The 15,899-nt window shown below is 35.3% G+C and overlaps 3 protein-coding genes across 3 annotated transcripts; all 3 read right to left on the bottom strand.

Moving 5' to 3' along the window:
* Positions 1-2,051: 2,051 nt before the first annotated feature.
* Positions 2,052-3,776, bottom strand: LOC140450923 (uncharacterized). Its single transcript, XM_072544605.1, has one exon. It carries the CDS (start codon positions 3,774-3,776, stop codon positions 2,052-2,054), a length of 1,725 nt encoding a protein of 574 aa, XP_072400706.1.
* Positions 3,777-4,458: 682 nt separating this feature from the next.
* Positions 4,459-5,331, bottom strand: LOC140450922 (uncharacterized). Its single transcript, XM_072544604.1, has one exon. The coding sequence runs from the start codon at positions 5,329-5,331 to the stop codon at positions 4,459-4,461; it is 873 nt and encodes a 290-aa protein (XP_072400705.1).
* A 1,727-nt stretch (positions 5,332-7,058) lies between these two features.
* Positions 7,059-7,868, bottom strand: LOC140450921 (uncharacterized). The gene has a single exon (XM_072544603.1). It carries the CDS (start codon positions 7,866-7,868, stop codon positions 7,059-7,061), a length of 810 nt encoding a protein of 269 aa, XP_072400704.1.
* Between the last annotated feature and the right edge of the window lie 8,031 nt (positions 7,869-15,899).

Below are 15,899 nucleotides of genomic sequence, written 5' to 3'. Positions count from 1 at the left end.
TTCAAATATGAGATTTGTTCGGACAAGCACATAAAAATTGCCTAGGATGATTTATCTTCGCGGGACTTGAGGTCACTGCAGGAAAACTATTAACAAGGGCGTTAATATTTTCCATTTACCCATTAGGGGTGTTGCGTTAGGCAGAATTCTTTATCTTTTGGAGTGAAAGTAATCTTATGCATATATCTTCTTTTATAGAAACCTCTGGTGTAAGATTATGAAGCTTTGAAGTTTTTGATTGCATTTGAATTGTCTTTAACATTTTAAATACATACGTCTATATTTATGCAGTTCTAGTTCTATTTCTTTTGTGTAGATCCCTGGATAGTGTTTAGTGTTATAGCAATTTTATATGATATTACCACAACTTATCTTATCTTTGCTTTGTATTTTCCTTTATCATAAGTAAGCCAAATTTTATGCAGTATCTTTAATGTCTTTTGTGTAGAACTTATGACGTTAAAAATTGGTCCCAACGGGAAACGATTTGTCGCTCCAACGTTGTTAGTGATGTTAGTCAGGTTGTAGCAGCAAACTAAGGTTGGCGGTTAAAAGTTGACAACAGCAGCTCAACGTTGGGATGTTACAAATTGAGCCTCGAAGGGTTACAAATTGGCACCCAATGAATGTTCGTTGGAACGTCACAAATTGGTGCGCAACGTTACAATTGGAGCATAGAGTTGTATTATCTGTAAGCTATATCGTTTATTCAGTTTTAATACAAGATATATTATTCTTTCCGACACTGCTGAGTATTTTACAATCTGCTGTTCTATTCTTCGGTTGACCATGAAAGCCACTCCTCCTTGGCCGTGGTTTTCTTCTGAATTATATTGGTTTAGAGTGTGCCAAGATTTTAGGGTGGTCTTTTTCTCTCCTTGAAGTCTCGTTTCACATAAACTTACAATATCCCATTTAATAGCCCCTAGTTCCTGCTCTAATTCCTCTAGATGGTCGTTCGTTCTCATTAATTTGTTTATTATTGTCATGTATTTTCGATCTTCTGCCTCCCCCAGAATCCGTGAGGCAGTCCATATTGGAGTGGGATTCTGAGTTATAAACTCTACCCACCTGGGGTACTATATTTTTGAGTCTCGATTTATTCATGAATATATTGAAGGGAAAATGGCAATTAAAACGCCACGCTTGCCGAGTTTAGATTTCAGCCGCCCCTAACCTGGTGTTTTGTGTGGATAGCCGTAGTTGGGTATGATAACTCCGTACGACTTAAGTGGACTGTATATTTGGTTTTTATTATTTTAAAAATACATATTACAACTTAAAACTTAAATGTAAAACTAAAAACGTAAAAACTGTCAGTTCTTGTTCGCCATCTTGGCTCTGTCTCCTCGTTAACATGACACCTTGCCACGAGTCGGCGCGTAGATGCCGCGTACAGAGTCGGCTTAACTACACTGTTCATGCCGCCCCCCTTGAAAGGCGGAAGTAACACATGCCTTTCAACAGACCGAAATAGTCAACAACTATATAACCGGACGAGCTAATTGTCACTAATCGGTAAAACACATAGTTTCGCGCATGTACGCTCGCTCTTTTGAATGTACCGTGAGCAGTACGAACACACACAACGCGCACTATCGCATCGCTGCCTGGATACACATCGACTACTCTTCCTAGTTCCCATTTCATTGGAGGAAGTTTGTCATCTTTGAGAATAACCATCGAGCCCCTTTGGATATTAGGACTTGCTGCTTCCATTTTGTACGTTGCTGAAGAGTTGACAAATATTCTCGCGACCATCTAGCCCAAAAATGTTGAATAACTTGCGTAAGGTGATGATATCGCTTGAGTTTGTTTGTATGAACATCTGTGAGATCCTCTTGTGGTACAGCCATTAAGGAATCTCCAATTAAAAAATGTCCTGGCGTGAGTACACCAAGGTCAAGTGGATCATTGGACAATGGTAAGAGAGGTCGTGAGTTTAAACATGATTCAACCTGTGTCAGGAGAGTATACATCTCATCATATGTGTATTTGTTTTCCCCCAATACCCTTTTTAAATGATATTTTACAGACTTAATAGTTGACTTTCATACCCCGCCAAAATGAGGATAGTGGGGAGGTATGAATGTCCAATTGATTTGGTGATCAGCAAAATGCTGGAGAAACTTTGACTTGATATTTGTATCACTTATAAATGAGTACAGTTCCTTCAAATGATTGTTTGCTCCCACAAAATTTGTAGCATTGTTAGAGTACAAGTTTTGATAGAGACCCCTTCTAGCAACAAAACGTTTGAAACAGTTTAAGAATGACTCTGTAGTTAACTCATAAACCAATTCAATATGAGTTGCCCTAGTAGTAAAGCAAGTGAATATACAAATGTAACTCTTAACAATTTTACAGTTTCTTAGGTTGCTTGTTTTTAACTGAAAGGGACCACCATAATCAATACCGCAATTAAGGAAAGGTCTGGATGCTACTACTCGTGATCTAGGTAATTGACCCATTAGATTATTTATCGTAACTGGCCTTGCCCTAAAACATGTTATGCACTTGTGCAGAATATGTCTGATTGTATTACGCCCTGAAAGAACCCAAAATTTTAGCCGTAAAATAGATAATAAAGTTTGTTGTCCCATATGTAAATGTTTAAGATGATATGAAGTAACGATAAGCCGTGTGAGCACATGATTTTTTGGTAAGATAATTGGATGTTTTTGTGAAAATGGTAAATCTGAATTTTGTAAACGTCCACTAACTCTTAAAATACCCTCTGAATCTAAAAAAGGGTTTAATGAGATGAGACTGCTTGTCTTACATAATGAGCCCAATCTTTTTATTGACAAAATGTCTGAACCAAATGTTTCCAATTGAGCTATTTTGATTAGAATTCTTAGTGCGCCCTCCCTTTCATCAGCAGTAAGTATACCCCATTTACGTTCACCTATTGGCAATCTACAATTGTTTATAAATCGCAGAATATAAGCTGTGGTTTTTTGTAACTTGTTAAGACCTGAAAATCTATCCCAAATTGTATGCAATGTTGTAACAATTAATGAAAATTTAACTGGCCTTTTATCTGGCACTTCCAATGTACTTAAGTCATTTATATTAAAATAAGGCCATTTCTCCTTATCTTCCATTAGCCATTTTGGACCATTCCACCAAAGTGAAGAATCGTTAAGCAATTTTGGTTCCATCCCTCTGGATATGATGTCGGCTGGATTTTCTTTGGAGTGGATGTGATGCCACTCATATGTTTTAGTCAAATTTTGAATCTCCGAAACCCGATGTGATGCAAATGTTTTCCATTTTGAAGCCTCGCCCTTTATCCAATGTAATGTACTTGTCGAATCTGTCCAAAAATGCACTTTATTAAATCTTATGTCCATTGTATGTATAACTTCCCTGGCAAGTTTTGCGCTGAGTAACGCCCCACATAACTCTAACCTTGGTAATGAGATTGTCTTTAACGGAGCTACTCTTGATTTAGCACATAGTAGATGCACATGATATAACCCATCGTGACTTATTGACCGTACATAAATTGCTACCCCATATGCAATTTCCGATGCATCACTGAAGCAGTGAAGTTCAATGTCCTTTGGTTGTAAGCATAACACATGTCTTGGAATTTGTGTTTGGTGTAAATCTGAAACTATTTCCTTAAATTTGTTCCAAGCGGTGTGAAGATCCTGAGGTAATGACTCATTCCAATCCAATTTGAGCTTCCATAATGATTGCATAATTACCTTAGCCGTGATTATGACTGGTCCCACAGGACCCAGAGGGTCAAATATTTGAGAAATCATTGATAATACTGACCTTTTGGTTGTCCGAGATTGTATATTAAAATTAATATTGTACTGCAAGATGTCCAATTGAGTATTCCAGTACAACCCAAAGTTTTACTAGTGATGTCTTCAGACAAATATTGCTCAACTTTTTGATTATTTTGTAAGTCCCCTTCAAAGACTTCTGGTTTATTTGAGACCCATTTTCTGAGCTGAAATCCTGCTGAGCTCAAAATGAAACTGATGTCCTGTTTTAACTTCCTAACTTCTTCAATTGTGTCCCCTCCTGATAATAGATCATCTGCATAAAAATCCTTCAAAATAGTTTGGCAAGCTTCTTGTAAATTTGACATTTGTTCATGTGCTGCTTGTTGTATACATCTTATTGCGAGAAAGGCTGATGGTGCTAAACCATTTGTTATTGTGTTTAATTTGTATGTGCTTATAGGTTGGTCCGATGAAAATCTCCAAAAAATTCTTTGTAAATCCCTTTGTTTTGAAGAAATAAGAACTTGCCGATACATCTTTCCAATATCAGAAGCAATGACAACTTTATGTTTTCTAAACCGTAACAAGATGTGTAATAAATCTTCCTGAAGCCTTGGTCCCACCATTAATACATCATTCAATGACAAATTATTGTCTGTTTTAGCAGATCCATCGAAGACTAACCTAAGCTTGGTAGTAGTAGATGATGTCTTTAGTATCCCATGATGTGGTATATAATATTTTGGTGTAGCTCCCAGTCATCTATTTTTGTCATGTGTCCTAATGCTAAATATTCTTCCATGAATTTGTGATACTGCTCTTGCAAACTCGAATTGTTGTTCAGTTTCTTCTCCAAGTTTTGAAATCTCTTCATTGCTGTGCTGTAAGAATCCCCCAGTTTTGTAATATCTTCTCTAAGTGGTAATTGTACTATATAACGTCCATGTAAATCCTTAGTTGTGGTTGAGTTGAACAGTTCCTGGCAATATTTATCCTCTACTGATAAGGATTTTTTATGTATATCCAATTCTTCAATTTTCCAAAATTGTTCCATCTGTTCATTCAAGCTGAGTGCAGAAAAGTCACATGAAACCATACCCGAAAAATGTACCCCTTTGTCAATTGTTCTCACAGGCCCTGATACCACCCATCCCAATTTGGTTTTCTGAAGTATAGGTTTGTCTTTTCCCAGTCTTATTTGCCCTACACATAGTAATTGCCAAAATATAGATGAACCTAACAATTCAACCGGTTTTGAAACTCCAAAAGAGCTATCAGCTAACATAATGTTTTTTGGTATGTCAATCATTTCTAAATTAAGATTAAAAGCTGGTAAATTGTAAGATATCTTATCTATAACTAACATAAATGCACTTACTTTATAACTACATGTTTTAGATTGTATTATACCTTTCATGGCCCGTGTAATTTTTGTAATACCTTGATTGATACCTGCCACTGGAATGTCTACCTTTTCCGTTGGGATATTGAGTTTTTCTAACAATGATTTGCAAATAAAGTTTGATTGAGACCCACAATCTAACAAGGCTCTGCATTCATGAAAGTTTTCAAAATTGTCTTGCATGTAAACTAATGCTGTTGAAAGCAGAATCTCTGTTTTTGTATGAATTGAATTGGTATGATTGCATTTGCTAACTTGTACCCTATCTTCTATAGTGCTATAGTCCTTAGTCTTAACCTGTCCCAAATACACTGAGTGAGGTACCCCATAACCTAAATCATGTTGCCCCTTAAAATTTGTGCTTTGTCCCTGTAAGTGTACCTCATGTGCCTGAATATGTGTAACTTGCCCTTGCTTATTTGGCTCTAGTGTTCGAGAATGTGTAAATTGTCCCTGTGAATGTATACCCTGAGTTTGATTATGTGTATTGGTGGTTGTGAACCTTGAAGTTGAACTGTATTTTGACGATGTGGATGTGTTCTATCTTTGCCTTGCGTATTTCGTTCCCAATTGTGTTCATTGTGCCCCGATGAATGTGAATCTAAATGTAGAAGTGTACTATGTTTTCTACCACAAGCTGTATGACCTTCCCGTAAACAATTCCAACAACCCTTGATTTTGTCAACTTCCGCTCGTCTTAATGAGATAGACAATTTTTGAAATGATTTGCACCCATAAAGATAATGTGACTGTCTACAAAGATGACACTGTTTGTGTGATGCTAAAAATGTTTTTGAAAAAGGAGCTTTTTCATACTTACGTTTTGTCTCAGAGGATGACTTTGGGATCATCTTCTGAGTTCTCTAGGCTGTGTATTTTTTGATCTAAGAATGATAAAAAATCTGTAATTGTCAGAAATTCATTAAGTGGCCCTATTTTTTGCCATTCCCTTTTTGTGTTTTTATCCAATTTTTTTTCTAATATACAAATTAAAATAACATCCCATTGTTCTACTGAATAACCCAATGTCTTTAATGCCTTTAAGTCTTTTTTAATTGAAGTAGAGAATTTTTTTAAATCGAATGAGGTTTCATTATTTATATGTGGATATTCATTTAACTTATCAATGTAACTGCGTGCTATTAACTTTTTGCGTTCATATGTTTCACCTAATAAATGCCATGCAAAATTAAAATTTGTGTTTGTAGTTGGTAACTCATCCAATGCCCCAACTGCCCTATCAACTAATGATTTTTCCAAATAGTGTAGTTTGTCTACATCAGTTAATTCTGAATTATTGATTATTAAACTTGTAAACTCATCCCTAAACTCTAACCAACTATGAAATGAACCATTAAATGTTGGTACCGTAAACTGGGGTAACTTTGCTCCACTTTTAGGAGTTATTAAAGGAATTGCGAGGAAAAGTGTATAAACTTTCTACTAGTATTATGTTTTTTTTTAATAACTGATGAAGAAGGTATACAATGTAATTATTGTATGGTATTTTTTATTCTAAAAATAATTAATTACATATTTTTTTTTTAATAAAAAGTGGAGCAAAGTTACCTATAGTGTGGGGTAACTTTGCTCCACCTCATAAAAGCATGAAATTTTGTATAGTAACGTATAGTTGGAGCAAAGCTAATGGGTTGCTTATATTAACCTTGCTCCAAAAATATTATTTGTGCAAAAAAAAACTAAAAAAGAAAGCAGCGTATTCGGCTGAGTACTTCCTCAACATTCAGGGGAAATATTCCGCATTTTCGAAACCCTTCCTCTAAATTAGATTTGATTTGTGGACCAAGCAAGTCCATCACCTTTGACAAAAATGGAGGAAAGTGTTGCTTCTGTATATTAGTGTTGCGAATGCCATCTTCAGTACTTTTCAAAACTGACAAAATTTTTCGTCAGGGTATTTTTAGGGGCCGAAAGAAAGCCACGTCTAGAGGTTGCGTCAAACCTGTACTGTTTGGAGGCAGACAAATTAAATGATTGTCGTTTTCACGACAGAGTTGAAGTGCATGTACTGTAATATGTGAAGAGAGGTTGTCGTATAATAATACCTTTTTACCATTCAGCTTCCTAAACATAGGTACCAACTGGAATTCAAGCCAATCTGCAAAAATATTTGCATCCAACCATCTGGAACTGCTAGCGTTGTAACGGCATCCTTTTGGCCCATTATCAGCCCAAGTAGTCCACATTTTAGTAGCCCGGTAATTAACATAGGGTGGTAAAAGTTCACCTTTGCCGTTTCCACAGAACATAATGGACACAGAGGTCTTTGAAGCGTTTCTAATTAGTTCTGGATACTTGCAACCTCTCTTGACAATGACTTTCTTTTTGCCGGGATCAACAGTGAGATTAGTTTCATCACAATTCCATATATTTGTTGGAGCAACGCCGCCTAACTCAACTGCCAGATTTTCAAAAAAACTTCTCAATATGTTTTCATCAACTCCTGCTCGTACACGTTTAATATTTTCTGCAAAACGTAGGGAAATTTCAGGATGTCTCACCATAATTTTTTTGATCAAATCCTCTCCAGGGAAGTTATCCTTGAAAATTTTGACATTTCTTCCACAACGGTTTAAATAATTTTTGATGTTTTTCAGTTCCCTTGCGTTAGTAGGTAACCCATACTCTCCCATATAAATCAGGCAATTGACAAATTGGTTTTCTTCGCCGGGAGTAAATACGTTTTGCCTCCCTAGCATTTTGGAATGTTTCCCTTTCAGTTTATTTAAAATGGTCCTTCTTGGAATTTCATATTTTTCTTTTGCCCTTCTGTGTGAGATTTCACCTCTTCTTATTTCATTTAAACACTATTGTAGAGTTTCTTGTCTATAGTCAGCATAGCGCTGTGATCCTAGTACTGTTTTAGGTGTTCTAGGCATATCTGTAACAAAAATATATATTAAACATAATATATATTTCGGGGTAACTTTGAGCCACTTTTTGGAGCAAAGTTACCCCGAGTCACCTGATAATTTGTAAACTTAGGTTAGAAAAAGAAAAGTTGATCATTTGTTCATTTATAAGTTACAATTTAGTAAAAAAGTTGATAAACAGTATACACTTAACGCATACACAAATACTTACTTGTGAGATAATAGCACAACTTTCTACACACACCAAATTTTATACGTAGTTTTTACCGAAGTTTTTACCGAAGTTTTTACACCACCACCTTCTCGACTCGCTGTAGGCATGTAAATGGAAGAGCAAGTCGATGCTGCACATGGGGAGAATTTGTCAATAGGCAACCAGTAAAACGGCGATGCGCGTTTTGTGAAGACGGTTTTTAATTCATAGGCAAATTAAAATGAAACTTTTTTTAGTAATGGAGCAAAGTTACCTTGGCAGAGGCAAAGTTACCCCTGTTTACGGTACCTCTAAAGGAGGTAGTTTTACATTTTTTGATGAGGCTTTCATTGTATCAGATTGTGTATCTGATTGGTTTGAAACAGAGTCAGTTTTATTCAAAAACCCTTCTGCTATTATGCCAATTAATTCAAAATATAAATCCTGAAAATCTAATCTTTCATTTATCTGTGAATCAAAATCTGAGTCAATATCAATGCCCTCGCAAGATGCAAATTTTTCAATGTTTTCTTATGCAATATCAAAATCTCTCCACCACTCTCTACATTTTTCAATTCTACTTCGTAGCTGTGATGCACTAGCATCTGAATAATTATTTAAAAATGTTTGAAATCGTGTCATTTGTGCTTTAATTGTGCTCCTCTTTTTTTTTAATTTGTGAGTTCTGCCATGGTTGTTATTGAATTTATTACCTTTTTATACTATCTATTACAAGTAGTATATAACCCAGAGATGTTTTAATAACTTAATAAGAAAGGAACAAGAAACTGACACAGACTGATCATGTAAATTTGTTTCAATAATAGGTATGGAAATGATTTGTTTAAAAAAGGATACTGTGTACTCACGTGGTGTTTTTATGTATGTATATTGGTTTCTGGTTACCTTTGCCCTAAATAATGAATTTTGTTTTTACTTAATTCGGCTGTCCCAAGTAGAAACACTGTAAGCGCCAATTCGAAAATTGTTCACCAGAGCAGGAAACGTGAAGGGCTCTGCTTTTCAAATTTCTATTTTGTTTAAAATAAAAGTGAATACACATTAATATAGCATAAAATACTCTTGTTTTTTAGCAAATATTTTTATGTCTGTATTTTATGCCCTGACTAGGTTTTGAACACATACAGTGTTTTTATTTGGGAAACCTAAAAATATAAAATAAAATATCCCAATTTGCAATGATACTAAGTACTAAAAATTATACTTTATTCACGTTAATTTAACAAATATAGGTATAATTGGTTTAAAAACATTTTAATGGTCATTGTCCTCTAATTGCTGCAATCCACGGTTATGGAGGAGATCGTCCACTGCTGTCTCAGCGACCGACAAATTAAGCCAAAAGGATCTTCTGTTCTCGGGCATCAAAGGAATAAGTTTCTGTATTATTTCATCTTTTTTGCTTTTACGAATACCTCGTACGTTGGTGCTTTGTGGAAAATTTGACACCACGAACCTGACTTGCAGGAAATCAAGCTCCTGATAGTTTTCATCTTCGAAGTTGGTTTTGAATTTAAGGGATCTAGAGCCTCGTGAAAAGTTAGCTTCTACTATGGGATTTATTAAAAATGTTTTCAAAGGATCATTTTCATCTCCCTTTCGATGCTGCCGTTTCTTTTTTAGCCATTGGAATGAAGTTTGTACCTGAAGTACATTTAAATTTTTTCGTGATTGTCTTATAACAGACAATAAATCTTGAAAGTCAAATACATCTCGTGCTTTTTTAATTTGTTGCTCAATGTTGCCATGAACACCATCTGCAGTCATGTGTGTATGACCTTTGGTAAGATACTTGAATGTTATGTTGTTTACATGAGAGGTATGGGTATCATTATTTACCATAATCGCTAATGCAGTAAACAAATACCAGTTTTTATTTTGGGCAGTGCAATTATCTGCCCAAAAAACAAAATTGTTCGTATCACGCTCTTCTTTAATTAAAGCGTATATTGCATCGATGATGTTAGATGCGTCACGACCGCCAAATGCTTCATGCCAAACCACTGAATAGTTGGAATTTGATTTCTTTTTTAAAGAAGCGAAGACTTCATTAAAAACAACTAAACGACTTGTAAAAAAGACATCTTTGTTTCCTGGCATAACTGGTAACAATAATACTTTTTGCAAGTCAAAAGAAAAATACTTAGTTTTATTAGTTTCTGGTAATTCTGCATCAATTTTGTAATATCTATTAGCATCATCTGCTTTCTTTTTGTGTGCCTCCCATTGAGTTTTTTCGGTAGAAGATTCGATCGAGTTTTCTGTGCCTGTGCTGCTTGCTTCTACAAAATTTTTGTACTCTAAACAATCAGAGCATGAATCCATTTGGGGCATGTGTAAAGATATTTTCATTGTCTTCATCATTTTTCTGTAAGTTTCAATTTGACATATACCTGGGTGCTTTAATTTGAAGTCATTAAACATTGAAGCAACTGTTAAATTTGAAGGCAAATATCTAGTGAAAGGAGCATTTTTGCGGCGGTAATGACTCACGCAGGGATTATAAGAGTTTATATGGTTTACTATTATGTCCCTGTTACGGATGTTACTGGATTTCTTACCTCGAATTTCCTTTACATATGCGTTAAGCGGCTCCTTTTTGATAGCATATGCTAATTCATTGATAACCGAATCACTGGTATAACCAAATGTATTGAGTAAAAATAGCTTGCATACTGGCAGAAATTCGGTGTTATCCTTCTTAGCTAAATAAAATACCCTTGTTTCATTTTTCTTATACACATTATTAGCAGCTGCTGGAACTCTTCTACGGAAAACAGGTCTGAATGAAACACATTTTGCAAGCCAGATCCTTCGAGTTGTGTAATCTGCATCCCAATATGCATTCCAAATATCTGCTCGGCATTCTTCGCTGAATTGAGAGCAAGACTTCTTACACAGTGCATCTAGGCAAAATGGGATGTTTATTTTTGTTATCTATACTTTTTTCTATAGCTGACATTTGTCTCCTTTTCTTAGTGACTTTTCGTTCCGTAGGTATGCTTTGGCGTTCAGTAGGTATGCTTTCAGATGTCGAATCTGGATGATCACTCACGTTTCCAGGATTCGAGTCAGGTTGGTAATGTGGGTCGGTAATGCTATCATCACTATCCCCTTCTGAAGATGAAACCTCCAAATCACGTCTAAGCATTTCATCAATCTCTTGAGGGTAACCATTATTGCTATCAGCTTTGGTATAAATCGATTGCTCCTCCCTAAAACCAAAACAATAATGAGAATAAAGTTTTGAATATATTATGATATGTAGTTTTATGTTAGTTTTATTTTTAGTTTTATTTATGATGCTTCATTCTGAAGCTGCCACAGGCAGATAAACTGATCGAATAATCTCCAAGAAGCAAAAGAAGAAGAAGAAGAATAAAAAGTTCTATATTATCTATAAAAAAATCGTTTACCTTTGAGTATCATTTGTGGATGATTCTCCCCAGTCATTGTTGTCCAGATTTCGACTCATATCTAGTATTAACTGAGTTCTTCGATTTTTATTCATATTTATAATATGCCGACAAATTTGTACTTCACTTAACACAAACTAACAAACGACTAAAAAATGTGTAATGATTGCAACTTCAACGGTCTCAGAGAATATAAACAACATAAATATAATTTTGATGAAATCTACAGTATTGAGTTTTGGCAAATGTAAACTCTATGATTCCCACGGTAAATCGCTGTAAATCCCAAAACTAAATAAAAACACTGTATATCCCGTATATACAGTGTTTATACTTGGGAATATGGATATAATGTGTTTTAAATTGGTAAAATGAAGTTGGAATGTGATATACAGTGTTTCATAGCAACCATAAATTGTGGTTCTGCAAATTTTTTTATTTTTTTTTCTTCGTCAAATGGTAGATAATATCACCCCATATCCAAAAATGCAATAAAAGCTATTTAAAAAAAAAAATGGATATACAGTGTTTCTACTTGGGGCAGCTGAATTGTGTATGTGTGAATATCGACTTTCTTCGATTCCCAATGTGTGATAATATATTTCCTTTATAACTTCTACAATGTGTTTTTGCCGGAAAATGGCGCCAATTGTGTGTAAAAATCCATTAATTCGTCTCGAAGACCATGTTTTGTGTGGATAGCAGTAGTTGGGTATGATAAATCCGTACGACTTAAGTGGACTGTATATTTGGTTTTTATTATTTTAAAAATACATATTACAACTTAAAACTTAAATGTAAAACTAAAAACGTAAAAACTGTCAGTTCTTGTTCGCCATCTTGGCTCTGTCTCCTCGTTGACATGACACCTTGCCACGAGTCGGCGCGTAGATGCCGCGTACAGAGTCGGCTTAACTACACTGTTCACCTGGAGTCAGACGCTGTTTGCAGCCGCCCATTCTGGATCAGACGCTGCTTGATTCTATACCAGCCCTAAAATCACGGGATTGCTACTTCCGCCATCCACACCGTACGGAAGGTTTGCTTCTCCGCCTAACGAAGGGATCCTAAACAGGTGCCAGTTTCCTGGGTCAGGAAACCCCTGGAATCTGCGGAAGGCAGGGAACGATTCATTTTCCCTGATCTGTTCGAAGAGTTCCTACCCGCTACCTACTTTACAAAATCAAAATGGAAGGCGGGCCAGACAGTTCGCTTTGGTTGACAATTGACAACACAAAATTCTTTTTTTTGAATGGCCAGACGCAAGTAACGCACTGTAAAAGATGAAAGTTGACCAACTCTTCCGTTACAGTGCGTTTCGCTTATATCCCGTCATGCGTTTGCGTTCATTTATAAATAAGAGCACACAAAAGTCTACGTTGATCTTTTTCCAGTACGTCTGCGTCTGCAGTCCGTTAAACTATAAATCCAGCTTTAGTATTGATGCCACAATTTAATCTATGTGCATAGGCCCAATTTCTAATGTTGTGACTATAATTGTCTAAAACTAGAATATTTAATAAAAATCTTTAATATCTGGGCCTGCTGAGTTTAAAAAAAATTGTAGCATTCTATATAAAGATTGTTCATTATATATATATATATATATATATATATATATATATATATATATATATATATATATATATATATATATATAAAAGGATTTCCACAGTTTTCACTGTATTCCTTCATCAACCGTTTTCTCCAATTTTTCCTGTTTAGCCAGTCCCCTTCCTGTAGGTTTCTTCTACTCATTGCTTCGTCCACTTCATCTCTGAAAGATCTTCGGGGTCTGCCTCTCTTTCTTCTTCCTATCGGGCTCCACTCTGTTATTCTATTTATCCACCGATTTTGGTCTGCTCTTCTGACATGTCCGTTTGACATGTTTCTGTTTTAAATAATTGAAAACAATAAAGCTCTTTGCACCTCCCTGTTCTTCTTTTAGTTTTATTTTCATTAAGTTTTTTCTTCATGCTTGTAAGACATGTCATGAAAAGTATAACCTAAAATTATAAGTATTATTTCAAAATCATACAAATACATTGTAGCGTAGAGTACTTACAAATTTATATCCAAGGCCACAGGTTGCTCTTGTCGGAGAGAGGTGGGCGTGGTTCTTTCAAACATATATAGAAACTGTGCATTATTTTAGAATTTATTATTGGGCATCACCTCTGGTTAATCTCGAAGGGGGACGAGAAGAAAAAAATAAAAATTCAGGGAAAGTTTTACAACAAACACTTTTATTTCTAAGTAATGAACAAAAAAAAAACAATATTAAAAGATATCACTTTAAAAGTTACGTCATTCCAAAAAGACATTAAAATATTAACTTATATTTACATTATTTGGTTATGATGAGAAGTGTTTATATAAAGCTAATTTTAGAATCGTATGTAAACAAGCGTTCTATATCATGATGTTAAACTCAGAATGAATTTTATGTATTATCCCAAATCTCGAAATTCGTTCACATTCAAAGAAATATAGTTATTTATTAACTAAGAATATATATTATAATTAGAAAAAAAATAAAACACTTCACTAATTTTAAAAGTTCATAAATATTCCTCGCTTGATCAATAGAGAATAGAAATATGAAATTTGGTACGACCTGATTTATCCAACTGCTGGTGTTTAGGAAGAAAAGGCTCTTTTTACCCTCTAAGTATTGATTGGATTAAACCATTTTATTAGGAATCCTTTTATACCATTAGGAATTACTGGACTGAGTTTAGAATGTATTACTTCGAGTCAAATAAGTATATTATTTAACATCTCTAGCCTCACGATAAGGGTCTCTTTTAAGAGACCACAAAACAAAATCACGTCTTAACGGTTTGACGTTTTAAGAGATAAAAGAAAGACGGTACATCCTTTCCGCTAAAAATTGAGACGATTGACAACTTAATGAACGTTCTCATCTAACAAATATATTTGGAATTACAGAAGAATCCTTGAGTTAATTAAAGTACTTGGCAGATAGTTTTGCGGTTTTGGCTAACCGCTCAAAAACGTCGGCAAGAAGAACGATGTCGGTTTTCATGTAGAGATCTACATAATCCCCGAGAGTGGAACATGAGAATGATGACCAGACTTCTTGGCGACTTCTTCTATACAATAATGGCAGCGAGGACATGGTTTATCCTCAAGTTTATTCTAAAATGCTTCCTGTGGCGGCAGACATGTTTCAATGAAGCGATCGAAAGAATCAATATAGCCATATGGCATGATACGCTCTTTAGTAAGTAGATTAAATTGCTCTTCAGAAAGCGAAGATAATTGGGCGCGAAGATTTGAATATTTAGGCAAATCCGAAGATAGTTTATCGAGGGAAGACACCATGAATCGAAAACTGTCGATAAACCTAAAGTTAATTCGAGCATAATCAATGTGTTTAGTGAAAGATATATTTTTCCTTATTTATAGGAAGAAGGTCTACAGGTCCTTTTATATGTGAGGCAATATCGTTAATAATGAAATGTGCATCATATCCAGAGAGGTTATGAAATATCACTGGGATAGTGTGAGCGTCTTTGTAATTAATGTTACACCCTTCATGAGCCGCACCTCTGTAGTTATTTTCTGGTATGAGGTGATCGTGGTCTCAGACTTTCTTATCTTTGGGGGAGAAGCGCTGCTCTCAGATATGACAGTGTGTAGCAGTCTGAAACATTTGCTCATCATCTGCTGACATGGATCGGATATGAACAAAGAAATGCGGTGGAGACGTCCTCAGAAAGCTGATTAAGTTCATCTGCAAACCACCGCATACAATCTTTTCGACGATATGATTTATAAAACGACAAAGAATCGTCGTACGAGCATTTGAAGAAATAGCCAACAACCGCAGGAATATGTTTTCGATAGGCGGTCTTTTCCACGCTATGTTCCAGAACACTTTCAAGATCCGCGTAAACGGCGAAGGGGCTTTTAATTTATTCCTGTAATTCTTAAATCTAAGCATCGTATTACTTTCCTCAAGCATTTTGTTAGCTGTTTCGTTAATTCTTATACAATCTACTAGGTGTGCTTCTAGCTGAATAGCCGATGAAAACGGTCGTAAGCACCTATCACAGATATGATCTAATCGTCCTTTGCAACAGACTTATGAAAATTTACCTTTTCTTGCGATCGAAAATAATAGAGGCAGCCATCACAGAAATATTTTGTTCCATTTTCATTACTTAACTGTTTTGATAATAGGCAAGATAGGCTTTTTAT

This window comes from Diabrotica undecimpunctata, chromosome 9 (assembly GCF_040954645.1).
Source record: "Diabrotica undecimpunctata isolate CICGRU chromosome 9, icDiaUnde3, whole genome shotgun sequence".
NCBI classification, from domain to species: Eukaryota; Metazoa; Arthropoda; class Insecta; order Coleoptera; family Chrysomelidae; genus Diabrotica; species Diabrotica undecimpunctata.
Note: the sequence above shows the minus strand (reverse complement) of the source record. Positions and strands in the feature narration are given on the sequence as shown.